This window comes from Bombyx mandarina, chromosome 24, assembly GCF_030267445.1.
Source record: "Bombyx mandarina strain Sakado chromosome 24, ASM3026744v2".
Taxonomy (NCBI): domain Eukaryota; kingdom Metazoa; phylum Arthropoda; class Insecta; order Lepidoptera; family Bombycidae; genus Bombyx; species Bombyx mandarina.
The window spans coordinates 2145023-2162661 of record NC_143230.1 but is presented as its reverse complement, the minus strand read 5'-3'; the positions used below and the strand labels follow the sequence as shown (position 1 = coordinate 2162661).

At 35.8% G+C, this 17639-nt stretch overlaps 4 protein-coding genes across 6 annotated transcripts in view; 2 read left to right on the top strand and 2 right to left on the bottom strand.

Annotated features, from left to right (window-relative positions):
* The first annotated feature begins 1278 nt into the window (after nucleotides 1–1278).
* The window catches only part of ghi (ghiberti), a 26162-nt gene continuing 9801 nt past the window's right edge, over nucleotides 1279–17639 (top strand). Inside the window, exons 1-2 of one of the 2 annotated variants that reach the window (XR_016325323.1) lie at nucleotides 1279–1597; nucleotides 2808–3959. Coding sequence is in view for 1 of the 2 variants with exons in the window: in XM_028182299.2 (XP_028038100.1) it covers nucleotides 1492–1597; nucleotides 2808–2914 (213 nt within the window). In the remaining variant the exon portion in view is untranslated. Of the gene's footprint in view, nucleotides 1598–2807; nucleotides 4260–17639 lie in introns of those variants that run through there. The other variant, XM_028182299.2, reaches the window with a different exon arrangement.
* On the bottom strand, nucleotides 4340–5624 carry LOC114248412 (uncharacterized). Its single transcript, XM_028181649.2, has one exon. It carries the CDS (start codon nucleotides 5622–5624, stop codon nucleotides 4365–4367), a length of 1260 nt encoding a protein of 419 aa, XP_028037450.2. The 3' UTR covers nucleotides 4340–4364.
* Nucleotides 4340–8869, bottom strand: Dcps (Decapping enzyme, scavenger). The gene is made up of 4 exons (XM_089738016.1): nucleotides 8508–8869; nucleotides 7269–7414; nucleotides 6768–6992; nucleotides 4340–5955 (listed from the first exon to the last, which is right to left on the bottom strand). The coding sequence occupies exons 1-4, from the start codon at nucleotides 8845–8847 to the stop codon at nucleotides 5656–5658; spliced, it is 1011 nt and encodes a 336-aa protein (XP_089594142.1). The 5' UTR covers nucleotides 8848–8869; the 3' UTR covers nucleotides 4340–5655.
* Nucleotides 15683–17639, top strand: part of LOC114248331 (igLON family member 5) — a 27356-nt gene continuing 25399 nt past the window's right edge. The window contains exon 1 of one of the 2 annotated variants that reach the window (XM_028181550.2): nucleotides 15683–15841. The gene's annotated coding sequence lies outside the window, so the exon portion shown is untranslated. Of the gene's footprint in view, nucleotides 15842–16170; nucleotides 16194–17639 lie in introns of those variants that run through there. The other variant, XM_089738015.1, reaches the window with a different exon arrangement.

The following is a 17639-nucleotide window of genomic DNA, read 5'->3' as shown; positions in this document are numbered from 1 at the left end:
CAAAAGATAACGTGCTTTCTTAGGAAATTAAAAAACTTGCAGATTTAAAAAAAGGTTTAAATATTGAAGCAATAGCTTCAATGTTGTTTCTCTTTGCAGGATCGAAAATAATTATAATAATTGTTAAGTGTAGAAATAAGTTAATATAATAACTTTTTGCAGAGCAACAACTTTACTGGTGGTAGGACCTCATGTGAGTCCGCACGGGTAGGTACCACCACCCCGCCTATTTCTGCCGTGAAGCAGTAATGCCTTTCGGCTTGAAGCCGGCAGCCGTTGTAACTATACTGAGACCTTAGAACTTATATCTCAAGGTGGGTGGCAAGAAATGATAAAAGCAGGATAATGTTGTCTGGACAAAAAACTAGCCTTTTTTTAAACTACGAATCACTAAATACTAACTACTTAACATCGGGTGAAGCGTGTGTTCGTTTATGGATATTATTATGCAGTAGTAAAAGAGAGAGATTGCACGCAGAGATACCAGCAATTTGGGACGCCTTGTGGTAACCGGTAGAATCGAGGGAAAAAGGCCCAGGGGTAGAGGTCCCAAACAATGGTCGGACCAAATAGCAGAAGACCTAAAAATACCTGTCAGAGACGGACTCTACCAAGCTACAGAACGGGATCGATGGAGACAGCTAGTTGACGGAATCAAACAGAGTCACGATCCTCAGCAATGAGGGACCGATTGAAGAGAGAGGAAAGAGAGCGATAGCAACTCTTAAATCCCCTTTCCGCTTCCCTTTCTCAATTAGCCGCTCTCCTCAACCTCATCAACCCACGTCTAGTTACTCCTTTTATTTGAATATGTTAATTGCATCTTTCAATGCCAGCATTCTTGCAATGCCATCGTCGCTGGGTAGTATATTTTATAGTCTTCAATTATCATGATTAATAAATAAAAAGAGGAACTTCATAAATTAAAAAAAAAAATAAGCGGAAAAAAGGGGCTTGGTCTAAATTTTGAAATTAAATCTAAAAAATATGAGAGTGCACACATGTGAGAAAATGAAACAAAGCAGCTGGAGGTATCATCGAGGGCTCTTCCAAAAATTTAACTGAAAAAATCTCAGTAAATAGCCACCATATGACTGAAAAATTATTTCACCCCATCTCGTCTCATTTATCCCAGTTATCCTAACCAATTAAAGTCTCAAACTTCATCTCATTTTTCTTAATAATAATTGAATTTAAGAAAAGAAGACTTGGCTTAAAAGTCTCGTTACGAGGCCATATATTTTCCAAAAAATGCTAGTTTGACATTGACATTCGTTTTTAAGTGACAATGACAATTAAAATCATTGAGTTTTGTATCAGTGGAGTTTCTATTACATTTTCGAATTTTCAACGATTTTCTTAGAAAATTCTTAAAAGTAGACTAATCAGTCTAGGCAAAAATTTCGAACCATTTACAACTCAAAAGTGCCATACTGGTCAAACCAAAAAATATCTAAACAGAACGAAACACGAAAAGCGTGAATAGAGAAAATGGATTTAATCGAGAAAGTAAAGAAATTCATCAGTTATTGGTACATTAGATACCTATTGGCGACTGAATTATACATGGTGGAAACCTGGGAAAGAATAGTTATTCGTATCCTTTTCTTAGTTAAAAAAAACCATATCAGCATTTAAATACAAAAACTTTTCAAAATTAGGTTAGGAAAATTCTCACTCTGTGATAGACATGTACTCAGGAGGATAGACGTAATCACATTTATTAATGTTATTACTTAAAGGTTTCGAAAAACTGACTGATAATGGCCATCTCCCAGCTTAGCTAGGTTTGATGAATAAGTACTTTTAATGGTAGTGTACTAGAATCAACAAGAAGTATGAAATGTAGAATAAAGTTTTTGAGTGTATGAGTTCTTCATGACTTCCAATTCTTTATATTCCATATTAAAACTAAGGTAGAGGGTAGAGGCCAGTAATCAATTAGTTTATTGCACCCTAGGGGTTAATGGCTATCAAAAGCTAGCTAGTCATGTCCTAGCTTTGTAAAATTTATTAACTAAGTGATTTTTTTAATGACTCTCCTTTAATGAATAACATGACTCTCATAAGAAATAAAATGTTTCTTAATTTCAATGTTGCAAAGTTATGACATTGTAAATGATAATGAATGTAAATGCTATCTGCATATGAACCTCTAATTATTTAGACCATGTTCCAGTTCAAAGATGTCAATTTGATTAGAATATTCAGTAAATCTAGGAATGAATCTAATTTACTATTGTGTTAACATGAGCCTATAACATACTTAGTAGTAGTCTTTTTGCAGACGATAGAAAGTCGAGAATCAAAATAAAGTTATGTTCGCAAATCAGAAAATAGATTTTGCTGTGAATGCATTGTTTTAAATAATTCTTCAGTAATTTATCGTACACCCATATCTATCCTCTTATTGATTTCCTGATATTAACAATTTGTTGTAAGTTAAATGCTGAACTTCACTGTGTAGAAATACAATAATGCAACAAACATCAAACAGCAGCTTTTATTTAGAAAAATTATGACTTCAACCTCAGGTTTGGCTGTAAATTTTCCATGCATCAAGTGCATTAAAAAGTAAATCACATATACCAGTCTAAATATAAAAAAATCCATAATGTATCAATATTTTTTATCAGGCAGCGGCTTGGCTTTGCCCCTGGCATTTCTGGAGTCCATGGACGATGGTAACCTCTCACCATTGGGTGGGCCATATGTTCATCTGCCAAACAGGGCAATAAAAACAAATAAAATAAAAAATTTATACCACAAGAATTAAAAAAAAAAAAATTTCCTTAACAAACACACAGATATAGTATTTGGAATACTTTTTGGATTATTCTGGTTCTTCAACTACTACATCACTATATCAGCCATATCACGACTGCGGGGGAATCACGGGATCATTCCATCATGAATGGAGATATCATGTCATAGAAATTGTTACACTTCATCATAATCTTGTTTTATGTATGATATAACAATAGAAATTAGCATTTTTTATCTTATTTTTAAATTAAGAACTACATTTTTACTGTGGCTCTCATATGTTCTTAATTATAAGGCTTATATTTAAGTACTAGAATCTAGGGGGCGGGTGGTATATAAATAAAAACAAAATGTAGTAAAGGGAATTGGATATAAATGTTAAATATTCTTTATGCCTTGTATTTTGCTTCAAAATTTTTATTTTATTACAGTAATACCTTTAAATATATATATATGATTTTAGTCTGCACAAAATGTAGTGGGGCTTGGTGAAAATCCAAATAAAATAGCATTTTTGGCACGACACGTCCTTACGGATCCTCCCGAACCATTATCGGTGCTTTTAGGTACCACAAGCACTGGCCGCCGTCCTCGTCGAACCTCGGACGTGAACCGTCGGGCACGACTAGCGAATTAACCCATAGACACAGCCCCCTGAGTTTCTCGCCGGATCTTCTCAGTGGGTCGTGTTTCCGATCCTGTGGTAAATTCTGCGAAGCACTGCTCTTGCTAGGGCCAGTGTTAGCAACACTTCAGTTTGAGCCCCGCGAACTCAGCTACATGTTAGGGCGAAGCTGAAATAGACTCAAGGCATAGGTAGGAAAAAAAAAGTTGGCACATCAGTGAATGTAATTCTGACTTATAAATCCAGACAGTATGATTCATTTCATTGAATTTTGGTAGAAGGCAACACACACTTTCTTTTTATTAATAATTTATTATTTATTTAAAATAATAATAATTCATTAATATCTGTTATGTAGTGTATTAATAGTAAAAATAAGAAAAATGTAAGTATAAACTTAAGATGAAAATTACAGAATTATCTGGTATACAGAGTTTTGAAACTTTGCAGGGAGTGTCATTGATTGTACTGTATAATATGAAAAAGCGGTATATTCTGACATGTAGAAATGAATGTATCTTGTATGTTCTTATTGGTGGTAGGACCTCTTGTGAGTCCGCACGGGTAGGTAACCACCCTGCCTATTTCTGCCGTGAAGTTGTAATGACTTTTGGTTTGAAGGGTGGAGCAGCCGTTGTAACTATACCGAGACCTTAGAACTTATATCCCAAGGTGCGGGCGCATTTACGTTGTAGATGTCTATGGGCTCCAGTAACCACTAAACACCAGGTGGGCTTGTTTTTTTTTAGTTTCTTGATTGAAGATTTTTGATAAGTAATCATTATCGAATCTGATTGTAATTATCATATGTATTTTATCATCATAAATGATGGATTGTCCTGAAATAAATAGACTATTAGCTAAATCAGTGGTCATGTTTATTCTCTCTCTGTTGGAGCAATGTTCTTACTATTTAAATAAATGAGGGTAGTAATTAAAAATCAATAATTTGGAATTCCCAATTTAATGCCGTTTAAATTTTTAAGTAACTGACATGAAAACCGTTGGAGTTACGGAACGATTCTGGAACTTTCGATGCCATTTTTTGCAAATGTTCGATGCCTTCACTGAACATGTTCTTAGAGATCTCCGTATTAACCACAACTGGGTCCGTTAACCAATTTTCCACTTCATCATTCAACGCCAACTCAATTTTGTAAAGTATTTTCGTAACAAAACTAGATTTCAATTCAATTTTATTGTTAGTAACGTTTTCTTTGTTCTTCAATACTTGTAATTCTTTATCCATTATCCAGATTAAGAGATATTGCTTTTTAGCCGCTGATATTGTGCATTCTAATACAATTTTACACATCACTGCATATTGGAAGCCAATTTTAAAATCTTCAGTTATGCTTTCTATTGTTTGTATAAAATCATTGACATGTATGTTTTCAGGTTGGTTTTCGTAAGAAAATATATGTACTTCTTTTTCATTGTTGTGTACTTTAACTTCAGAATTGTAAAGTCTGACAGTGTCTTTGATTTTGAGACCGAGCCAAGCCAAACAACGGCTGCAATGGTATACCTCCCTTTTAGAATTAAATTTGTTCGATTTCTCTGATAAGATTGATCGATCAATAACGAAATATGTTAATCGATATAGGAAATCTAATTTATTTTGTTTTATAACTACATCTGCCTCATTTCCATGGCCGTGTTCATGACTGTGTCCATGACAGAACCATTCTGTCATGTCCAAATTAGCAGAAGGCAATTCTAAAATCCTGTCGAATTTGACACAACCATCAGATAAAACATTTGAACAGTTTGAGCAAACAATTTTTAATTCTTCACTGATTTTTATATTGATTTTTAGATTGTGTTTCTTCACAGAATTTTCAGGTTTTCCAGGGGTTAGTAATTCTGTATAAAAATTTCCACCATTCTTTGGTTCGGTTAAGATTCTGAAAGAAACTGTATTTTTGTCTATTCTCAAACATGACATTGAATTGGGAATTATATGACAAAATTCTGATATCGGTATATAAGTGGACACATCGAGTTCTTCGTCTGTTTCATCATATGAATCTGATAAACTCTCGATTGAAGAAAGACTATCTCTCCGTTTGCTACCAAAATCTTCAATATAACAATTTAACACAATGCAATCGGATTGTATGCTAATTTTCAAATTGCAATTTTCTTTAGTAAAATCAACACCGGTCGTTATGTAAACGTTGCAGCTACGCAAACGCGAGCGTAGCTCCATAAAAACGTTGTCAATCAACATTTTCACTTAATAATTAGTCTATAAAAATTATCTACTTAACAATTAGATCAGCGTTTTGTATGCGTTTGACTTGTCTGTTTGTTTCATATATATTAAAAATACTATCCATTTCTCTTATGGTGAATGGTAATGTGGCTTTCTTATAATAGTCGGGCATCATTGTAATGTTGTCAATGACAGTGTCGAGTAGATGTGATTTCTCTGCATAGATTCCAGGGGCCTCGTGGCGTAGATAAGTGAAATGGATATGCAGATGGTAGAAAGAAGGCTGGTAATGCAGATATATACGCAATTGACTTCCAGGCACCTGATATTTTTCTAAAATGGTTTTCTGAAATAAAATCATATATCTATATATTAATACTAATAATAAAAACTTTGTACCCCTTTTTACGAAAATTGCGCAGATGGAGGAGTATGAAATTTTCCACACTTATAGAGAATATAGAGAAGGAATGCAGAATGCTAATATTTTTTTTAAATTGTGCATTAAAATACATTAAATCAATAAAAAAAACATTACACACACTACCATGTATTTGACAAACACACAAATGCATACTATTTGTTTATTATCAAACTTTTCTTATTGCTTATAGTATGTGGTCATATTGAGAACACATTATTATCTTTAATATTATTTATCTATAGTGTAGTCTTGGCAAAATCTGTGATTATAGAAATATAATAGTCTTTGACAATAGAACCGTAATAGTGTACAAACTTATAATTTTAATTAAGTATAGTCGAATTTCGACTGCCAGGGAACCATTAGTTTCATCAAAATCTTTGAAAAAAGCAACTTCTATGCATTGAATAAAAAAATTAACAATATAATTTATCTGTTCTGTGCCTATCTTACAAGACGTATTAGGTTTGAGACTGGGCATGACTACTATACAAAGTCAACAATAATTTTAATTGTGTCAACAATAATTTCAAATGTAACTTACTTGAGACCTTAGAACTTATATCTCAAGGTGGGTGGCGCGTTTACGTCTTAGAAGTCTATGGGCTCCAGTAACCATTTATCACCAGGTTGGCTGTGAGCTTGTCTACCCATCTAAGCAATAAAAAAAAAAGGAAAATTATAGGTAGGAAAATACAAATTATGATATAAATACTCAGGTGAACTGATATTACCTTTCCCTCGTCTCTAATCCTCTTTAATAATGGTAAATGCTGCTCGTCCAAATCTCTAAGGCTTTTTATGTCTCTTTGTCTGACAATAGCCAATAAATACAATGTCTCTTTGGTAAGACCGTCCCACTTCAGATCGGGGAGGAGCACAAATCCTTCCTTTTCACTTTTATTGTCATGTACAATTCTATCTTGCTCACTTTTACCTTCTAGAATGTTGTACACCCACTGTAATCCAACAACAAAATCTCACACAACAAATCAAAAAAAAAATTAAAAAAAAAAAAACAGAATTAAATGAAGACAGACAAATATTAATATTCTGCAGATATTAAACCTTTTTATGCCACTTTGCCTTTTGAATAATTAATTATACCTAGATTCTATTATTTCTCTAGTTATAAATGAAAAAAAAACTGGCATAGAAGTATACCATGTAACCGACGAAACTATGTAATGATCAACTTAATTTCTTTATTCAAAGAATTATTATCAATGTCATACCTGCAAATTGAACTGTTCTTTCTCTAGATGAGGCAATGTCAGTTCTTTATATAACTCTGGAGTCTCCAGTACAATATGAACTTCTTGCTGGCTAAATTTGGCAATATGCTTATCAGTGGCTGGGTAGATTATGGTAGTTTTCACACCTACAAGAAATTAACAAATTTGCTTATGTGAATTTCTTGTTTTGAACTAGATTTTTTTATAATGGAAGCTCATGTAATAATTTTAACATAAAATTTAATTATCAAAACATTTGTGTGCCAATTTCGGGAGTAACAAAAATCAAGACAAGAATCCCTCATGGTCATTTTACAGCATTTTACAGGTTGGCACTTTTCTATTTGGTATCTTAACTACCTTAGGTACCTTAACTATTTCCTGTTTTTGATTAGGCACTTCATTACAAATAAAATGTTTTTGGGTATTCATTATAGTGTAAGAAAAATCACAAGTTTATTACATTCATTATCAGTAATTGTCATGTGTTGTGTTGGTACAAATACAGCATCTGCTATAGAAGTGGCATAAAACAGAATTTTAGACATTTTGTTCTGAATGTGTCAATAGGACAGTTGTAGTGTACTAAAAGACTAAATCATAGCTGTGAGTATTATGCAGGTTAGTTATTGCTGCCTTGGATAAGGAACAACATGACATATACATTTAAAAATGAAAGGGCATTTCTGCTCACAGATATTCTTGTGCTATTCTCATAGTGAAACAGAAAATCGTCTTGATTCATTTCAAAAGACCCACACTTAATTCTATCTCAGGCATTGATGACGCTTATGAGCAAAGGTGACCCTTCAACATCAGGCGTGTCGTGTCTATAAGTACAGTAATAAAATGATAATTTTTAATCAATTTCAACATTTTAAGCTTTACAATAAAATGGCCTTTTTAATTTCCAATTAACTATCTTAACTCGAAAGATAATAAAATTTATAATTAATTTAATAAAAAATTGCACCATGATACTACAAGCTAATACTTAAACAGGTAAGAACAATTTTATTAGTTTTAAAAATATACTTGCACAAAGTAACATATGGGTCGTAAAAATTGCTCGAATAAATAGACTTTTCTTGTTATTTGCATAATTTAAACCACCACGATTTAATAAAGGATTACACAAACAAAGAAAATGACGCACGCAAAACTAAATCACGATATTATTCTCGGAAATCAACACGATGATTTAAATGTCAAAAACCTTGAATATAAAGTATAAGTTACCGTTTATAGTTGAAGGCGGGAAACACTCGAAGTTTCCGTAAATATCGTTCTCGAAAAACGTTTTCAGCTGAGTTTCTTTGGAGAAATAACCCTCTTCACTTAGGTCATTTTCCTTGAAAGCATTTTTTTCGAATAGGATTAGCGCCACGCCACTTTTGTCTTTGAATTTTCCAACCACACAAGCTGTTTTCCTGTTAGTGTTATTGTTCAATATTTTCTCCAAAACAAAGTCTTTCAATTCTAACTGATTATCATTTATATTGTTGCCGTTTTCATTGTCAATTTTCAACCTTTTACAACGCTGCTCGCTAACATCGTCTTTTAGGCAGCCGTCGGACATTTTGTGAGTGAGGGTTGCCAGAGTGTTTTAAATGACTATATAATCTATGGCTGGCAGTTTTAAAGTACCTAAGTGACTTTTTGGCGGGAACGCGAGGAGTGCAGTTGATTTGTTTTAGCACTCTAGCGCGCTGCCGTGGAGTAAATAGAGCGACCGGTCGACGGTGTATCGCATCCCGACCCGGCAGGCTGGTTCTGGTCCAGCGGGGTATTCCGGGACACCAGCGGCACCGTCTGGGCGGCCCGACGGGCTGCCGTACCGAGACGGCCGACGTTTCAGCGCCTTCGATTCGCTTCGAAGGCTCTGTCGGCTGGGCGTCCTTGGGGTGAGCCGCGCCGTCTGGTTGTAGTGTTGACCGTGGTAGCCCCCCTACCTTATCCGGGTTCTGCTGACCTCGGAGGGGATCGGACGTCGGGTGTAAGAGTGCAGCGGAGTCGTTTAGTGGATGGGCCGTGGTCTGCTCACAACACCATGCAGATCGTAGAGTCTCACATACCCCGCGCGCCCCTTTTGCGCGGGGACCTCGCAGGAGATACGGCTCTCTACCCGAAAAAAATAAATAAGGTGATGGTTTGCTTATTAGATATAAAATAATTAATAATTGGGAATTTAATTGTTTTTATGATCGAACAATCACCAATAGTCATCGAACAAACGATAATTGATCAAAGTAAATTAATCTGAGCGATAAAAATAAAGATGTCTAGTAAAGGGGGCCCACTTAACGGTGATCATTTGTTTAATTAATTATAAATAAATAAAAGACGAAGAAACAATTTTTACATTCGAACATTAACGAACAAACGACGAACAAATAATAAAAAATAAAAAAATCCGAAATTAAAAAAAAGGGGGGCCAAATTTACAGAGTCGAAATTAAGAGGTTATTAATAAGTTACACAGAATCTCTTTCGACGCATTTGAATTTTTCACACTCGAGTTCTGCTGATTGTGTTTGAATTTTCGTTTTTGTTACACCCCGCCATTGTTTACTTGTTAGCGCAATTTTTTTTTTTTTCTTGTCTTACATAAATTTTCTCTCAGTGTCAGCAGATGGCGCGGTTTGACAAAAATGAAAAACGGGCTCAAGAAATGGGAACTCCAAAATTAAACAAAATATAGGTAGGTACTAGCTTCATTTGTTTATCTATTATTATTATTATTTTATTGCCCTTGTAGGCAGACGAGCGTATGCCACCATCTCACCTATGTGCGATGCATACTATGTAACCAGTGAGTTGTTACCGTCGCCCATGGACTTCAGCAATGCCAGGGGCAGTTTTTTTTCCCTGCCTAAGCTGAGAGCCTTGAGAGGCTATATCAGCGTAGCCTTAACTAGCTCACGGGGCTCAAACCTGATGACGTTACTAACACGAACTCTAGCAAGAGCCGTGCTTCGCAGAATCTACCACCCGATCGGAAACGCAACCCACTGAGAAGATCCGGCGAGAAACTCAGTCGGCTGTGTCTGAGGGTTAATTTACTCGTCGAGCCCTTCGTCGCAAGCGACTGGTTCGACGAGAACGATGACTGGTGCTTGAGGTACCTAAAAGCACCGTTAGTGGATCGGGAGGATCCGAAATGACGTGTTTAGGCCGACGTCGACTGCTTTCCATTCTGTCAGGGGCAGAGCCAGGCCGCTGCCTACCGCTTAATACTCTGCACAAGCCTCGTTTGAAGAAGGACATGACATAGCGCTCTCGGGAAGCACCGGATGTCACGTGGCAAAAAAGATCTCTGGAAAAACACTGTGGATGATTGGGATTATTGACAACCCGAACGGCTTTCTTCTGTATGGAGTCAAATGGAAGTAACTGGTAGTTGGGAGCCCCAGTCCAAAGATGGGAGCAGTACTCCACGCGAGACCGGACTTGTGCTTTGTAGAACAAAATTCTTTGTCCAGGCGTGAAGCATCGCTTCGCTCTGTGTTACGTAATCAATGCGTTTTTTATTTAAAAGATTTTAATCATGATATTATATCTTTTTTTTATTGCGTAGATGGATGAACGAGCTCACGGCCCACCTGGTGTTAAGAGGTTACCGGTTATTTGATTAGAAAAATTGGTACCAGTCCGCCGGCTTCGAACACCGATGCAATGCTCAACATGAATACACTGGACTTCTTTCTTTTAGGACATGACGACTTCAAATATATATATATGTAATAGTAATATACAATAAACTGCAATGAAAAATAAGCATCACTTTTTGACTACAACGAATTGCCTGAAAATTCTCGACTGTCTTCAGGTTCTGATAAATTTATTTGTAGGTATTGTATTGCCTTTTTGCCTTTTGACTCAGTTAACAAGATTACTTTGGACACTGCTTAATACATAAAAGTTTTGAAGTAGTTTTGAAATGAACTTTTTATACATACAAGGTCTAAACAAACTAGTTTCAAAGCTGAAACCAGTATAATCAGTTATTAGCCTCCCAGACAACATCTAGACTTCAAAGGAGATGGTAGGGTAGACTCTAAAAATCTAATGGGGAGCCATGGCCGCTGCAGTAGCTTCACTATTCTCTGGACTAGCGTCTGCTCTACACAAGATCTTTGTACAGAGCCAGCGACCACACCACTTCCAAATCGAAGCTTTTCAAAAGTACCATGGAATGATTGGCATTCATACGCCTCATTTAATAACAGGATGAGCTAAAGAAAGTCAAATGACTGCTCTTGAATCCTTAATACGATCACAATAGGACAATCTGTGGCGACGCAGTGATGAATTGCTCGGTGTTGAATAGATGTTACAAAAGACTCGTCAAAGACCCCAGCTCACGAGTCCAAAGTGCAATCACAATACACACGATAAAGCAACAACATCGTGTAATAAAAATAAAAACTCGTAATTACTGGTGGTAGGACGTCTTGTGAGTCCGCGCGAGTAGGTACCACCACCCCGCCTATTTCTGCCGTGAATCAGTAATGCGTTTCGGTTTAAAGGGTGGGGCGGCCGTTGTACTGTAAAAACTGAGACTTAAGAACTCTCTCAAAGGGGGTGGCGGTATTTTTGCTGTCGATGTCTATGGGCTCTCCGGTATCCACTTGACATCAGGTGGGCCGTGAGCTCGTCCACCTAACCAACAAAAACAGTTTTATATTGGGTAATAGGTACCTACACGTAGGTATGTAACAAGACTTATAAAAAACATTGTAGTGAAATCAAGATCTATTATTCAATTGCTAGTAATAATCTCAGTATTTTAAGACCGCAACGCGTACCTATATGATATTCCGTATTAACTTTTGGACTCTTATTAATTCATCCCACGTTTATTTTATTGTAACACCAATGGTAATTGTTTGGTTGAAATTCTGCTCTAGTGTGTTTAAGGTGTTGTTTCCATAAACACAGATGCGCTTGAAGTCGGAATTGATTCATAAACAAAATGGAAAATATTTACTGGTGGTAGGACCTCTTGTGAGTCCGCACGGGTAGGTACCACCACCCCATCTATTTCTGCCGTGAAGCAGTAATGCGTTTCGGTTTGAAGGGTGAGGCAGCTGTTGTAACTATACTGAGACCTTAGAACTTATATCTCAAGGTGTGTGGCGCATTTACGTTGTAGATGTCTATGGGTTCCAGTAACCACTTAACACCAGGTGGGCTGTGAGCTCGTCCACATATCAAGGCAATAAATTTTTTTATGAAATATGCCATGGTTTTATTCTTAATTAAAACTCTCTGATTTATATCATCATTATCCTGTCCTTCTCCCAGTCACCTGGGGTCGGCGCAACATGTTTTCTCCTTCCATACTCTTCTATCATATACCATTTCTTCGCTCACTCTCCTCTTACCCATATCGTCTTTCACGCAATCCATCCATTTCTTCTTAGGTCTACCTCTTCCTCTATATCCTTCCACATTCATAGTTAACATTCTCTTACCAACCTCATTATCATGTCATCTCATCACATGTCCATACCGTCCCAATTGCGCACTTCTCAGCTTCTCTGTGACAGGTCCCTCTTTCAGACTTCCTCTAACATATTCATTCCGTATTCTATCCATTCTCGTTACTCCACACATCCATCGCAACAGTCGCATCTCTGCGGCATGCAATCGCCTTTCATCCGCCACCTTAGTTGTCCACTTTAGTAAAGTTAAAACTCTATAATTAAGTTAATATAAATAATAAATAACACAATAATTATATTTTGTATTATTTTAAATAAATAATTTTTAATCTATATATTATATAAAAATTAATTGCTGTTCGTTAGTCTCGCTAAAACTCGAGAACGGACCGATTTGGCTAATTTTGGTCTTAAATTATTTGTGGAAGTCCAGAGAAGGTTTAAAAGGTAGATTTAAAAGGTAGAAAATGCTCGGAATTAAATAAAAATAACAATTTTGTTTTTCCTTGGATGTATCCCCCGTCGGACGGATTCCTTTTGTTTGTTTTAAGTCTATTTTAAGCAATAGTTTAGGTCTTTTATTTATCGATTGAGGCACTACGAAGTCTGCCGGGTCAGCTAATAATAAATATTATTATTTGACGTTTTAGTTAGTTTTAGTTTCTCTGAGTTCGCAATATCTGATCTCTGTTACTAGCGCGTGTGTACTTGCACGCGGGATTTGAGCAAATGCATGCATTAGATGCAATACAGTAATACGATTGCTTTTTATCCTTCTTTGTATAACCATACAGTTCAATAATAAAATAAAAAAAACAATTGGTACATACTGTGTGATCATTTTACGTATTAAACACCTAATATCAAAACCAGTCGACAACAGACTGGTGATGGTTTTACTGGTGGTAGGACCACTTGAGAGTCCGCGCGGGTAGGTACCACCACCCTGCCTATTTCTTCCGTGAAGCGTTTCGGTTTGAAGGGTAGGGCAGCCGTTGTAACTATACTGAGATCTTAAAACTTATATCTCAAGGTGGGTGGCGCATTTACGTTGTAAATGTCTATGGGCTCCAGTGACCACTTAACACCAGATGGGCTGTGAGCTCGTCCATCCATGTAAGCTATAAAAAAAAAACAGAATCTATTTAGTTCGAAGTCGCCACACTGAAAACGCCATATTTAATTTCTATTTTGATGCGTATTTAAGCTCATTTTTAATAAAACTATCCACAGATTATTTGGGTGCCTACGTATGAAATGTCTTCAAACTGTTATATTATAACTACACCTACACAATAAGCTTATTTTCAAATGGTTAAACATTAACATAAGAATCAACTCAAAATTTGTTATTAACTTTAATAAATAAAAGTCGTAAAATCTTCCGTAATGACTACATGATATTCGAAAATTTTAATAAGATGGCGGGAAACATGTTATGCGTCAATAATAAATGTTATTGGATTGATAAAGTCAGTTCTACATGGAACAAATAGGTAAAGACGAAATTATGAAATTCCAGAACGGTGTCAAAATATTTTAAAAAATAAAATTCTAGTCCGTATTGTAAGGAATAAGTTTAGGGTTTTTTTTATTATTGTAAATCTATTTTTGTAATATCGTTGCCTACGCTAAAATGGGAAGGAAGAGCTTAATTTAATTTCATACTTTTTTTTAAAGTGGTAGTTTCCCCATAAAAATTCAACCCCTGATTCACTATAATAAGGATATAATGAAAAGTTGAACAATGACTTCCGGTGGCTAAACCTCCTTTGTCTATGCGCAAGCGCAACGACCAAGTGATTAATTGTGTGACAAAAGATGCACTTTGCAACCCATCTAATTTGAAGCACTAACAAAATGTCGGTAACTTGATTCTTGCTTTTAGTTGTTCCTTCTTGAATATTCAGTGTATAAGGTGTTACAATTAATTGGCCTGATCGTTTTAATGATTGTGACACAATGAGTGAACCGATTTTATTTAGAAAAGTAGATGACGAGATACAGCGGATATTTGTGTGAAGTCGAAAATACATTTCGGAGTCTCCTAACGATGAAAAATATTTTGCGACACAGGTGGATTAAAGAGGTTTGAAGAAGAGAAGAACGATAGTACAAATTAAATACACATTTGTCTTTATTTCGTTAATAAAACTATTTCGATGAATTTTTCATTATTTCTATTTTATTGATGTGAAACATCTATAGCCGCACGTAAAACCGATTTCTGGCATGGCGACGCATGCCGTGGCGACGCGTCGCCACGCTATATTATGTTATATAATATATACAGTCCATATGCAGTAGTGTGTACGGTGTGGCGACGCGTCGCCATGCGCAATCGACTGTGCGATTCTCTCCCACTCGATCCGGTGTTAAGCCATCTCTCTCGCTACACTGAGCTCGGATACCTATAGTGTATACTCCGTAGTGTATACATTGTTGTTTACTACAGTACACATAACCTGTGTTTTACTTGGAAATAAATTATTTTTTCGTAATATTTTATTTTATCATTAAGACATATTTAGTTCCTATCACAATCTGTTCTTTTCTGCATATTATTTTTACAAAATAATGTCGATGTTTCACATCTGCCAGGCGTCCCGTGACGGCTCACATTTGTTTAATTTTATTCTCTAATGAATTTAAAAAAAAATTGCGGATTTTGTCCTGTCTATTTCGGCGTAAGTGCGCGGCATCATGCTTCTGTACTATAATTAAGTTGCTATACTAATAATGGTTAGTATTTACTATTTTATTATCTGCAAAAATATATACATTTAAATGATTACCTCTTGTGGTACCGCTGTCTACATTGTATGTTGTTTGTATGTTTTCGAAAGATGATTTGATGTTGATTTCAGTTAATAAACTAAAATCTGTTTGTTTTGCAATACTATTAAAGGCTTGCGATATCTCCGTTGTACCCATAGCTTAGTGGTCAACAGTCATCCCGTGACGTCACGGCTCACGCATGCGCGGCTTCGCCAGTGACAGTTCGGCATCGTTCCCGCCAACTCGCGCGCGTTTCATGTACTCTCCTCAATAGCTTTTTTATTTGAATATTGTGATATTTTCTTTTTAATTTACCAGATGTGTGATTTTGTGTGACCTTCTTGATCGGTAGTTTTTTTATTTTTTATTTTTGTTAAGCTCGACTTGAGCCTTCTATGGTCGTTTTTATTTTGAAAAATGTTGGTTCTTTTATTACGGCTTCGATACATTGAAACAAGCAGAAATTAAACTAGAAAGTTATTTTTGTAAAACAATGTTTTAGTAGGGAGTATTTGGCCTTTGGCGTTGTTTACCTCCATGAGCAACGATGACCATTCACCATCAAATTAACCGATACAGCCTACAATAGCAATAAAAAAAGATGAGTCGACATGCATCTCTTTTATAGTGCTAAGCCTTGAGAAATGAGAACAAAGTTTCAATAAGAATATAGTGACTTTAACACGCTTTTATTAGATAGGTTTAGATAGGTTATTAGGTATGTTTGTTTGTTTGTTTGCGTGTAACGTAATCTTCGAGCGTCATTTCCATTCGACTTCAGTACTTTCGATAAGCTTGAAAATTCGCGCGCGAATCAAAGAGCAATTACGATACAATAATTTTATAACGGTTTTTTCTTCGATCAATAATACTACTAGATTCGCGATTAGCGCTTCAAAAGCGGCCCGAAAAATAAGACCACAAATAAATTTGTGGTCTTATTTCAAATTAGTATGGTCCAATCATAGCCAACGCTAAGACGTCAAAACGCTGCAATGCGCGTTCAAAAACTGAGTAAAAAACCACCGTAACACCAAGGTTTTGGAAGGAATATCTTTTTTTGGTAAATTTTTGGAGTTTACTCCTTTAGAATCGATTTACATATATAGGCCCGGGGTATGAAAATTATGGGGACCAAAATCGTACTAGCATGTCACACGAAATGCGTTATGCGCATGTCACACGAAATGCGCGCCGGGCTGCTGCGCCGGCAGTCCGCCACAAAGCCTCGTACTGATCGCGCGTTTCTCTCATTATTGTATTTTCATATATTTGTTAGTCGTTTGTTTTGTGTCTCGTTAATTTGTTAATAATCTGTAGTGTATCGTGTTGTCGTAATATAGAACTATTTCTCGTATTGTTTCGTTTAATTTTTTATATCCAGTAAACTCCAGTCGTGCGTCGGAGCGGACACACACACTTTTTTAGTTTTAGGTTCATTGTTACAGTTTGTTTCATAATTTATTAATGTACTATTCCACTTTGTCATAATTTCAATTACTCTACTATTTTCATTATTTTTCAATGTATTGTACGATGCACCGGAAACTATAACCTATCAATTGTCAATTAAAATACCACGTTATTCTGATATACAACATATTGAGCTCGTTTTAGCTTAACAACCTTTTTCCCATAACCGAGATAACAATATATTTTATTTTCATTACGTAATGTAGCTAACAAAACTAGCGAAAGTGGTGAATGTTTTAAAATTCTCTAATTTTTGGAGTTTACTCCTTTAGAATCGATTTACATATATAGGCCCGGGGTATGAAAATTATGGGGACCAAAATCGTACTAGCATGTCACACGAAATGCGTTATGCGCATGTCACACGAAATGCGCGCCGGGCTGCTGCGCCGGCAGTCCGCCACAAAGCCTCGTATTGATCGCGCGTTTCTCTCATTATTGTATTTTCATATATTTTTTTTTTTCATATATTTGTTAGTCGTTTGTTTTGTGTCTCGTTAATTTGTTAATAATCTGTAGTGTATCGTGTTGTCGTAATATAGAACTATTTCTCGTATTGTTTCGTTTAATTTTTTATATCCAGTAAACTCCAGTCGTGCGTCGGAGCGGACACACACACTTTTTTGGTAAATTTATATTATTAAGTGTTTTTCATAAAATAAGAAACACAATT

Coding starts and splice junctions, on each gene's coding strand:
- Dcps (XM_089738016.1), bottom strand. CDS start 8,847: ATGTCCGACGGCTGCCTAAAAGACGATGTTAGCGAGCAGCGTTGTAAA. Junction 6,993..7,268: donor AAGAACAGTTCAATTTGCAG/GTATGACATTGA, acceptor GTTGGATTACAG/TGGGTGTACAACATTCTAGA. Junction 5,956..6,767: donor GGATTAGAGACGAGGGAAAG/GTAATATCAGTT, acceptor ATTTTATTTCAG/AAAACCATTTTAGAAAAATA.
- LOC114248412 (XM_028181649.2), bottom strand. CDS start 5,624: ATGTTGATTGACAACGTTTTTATGGAGCTACGCTCGCGTTTGCGTAGC.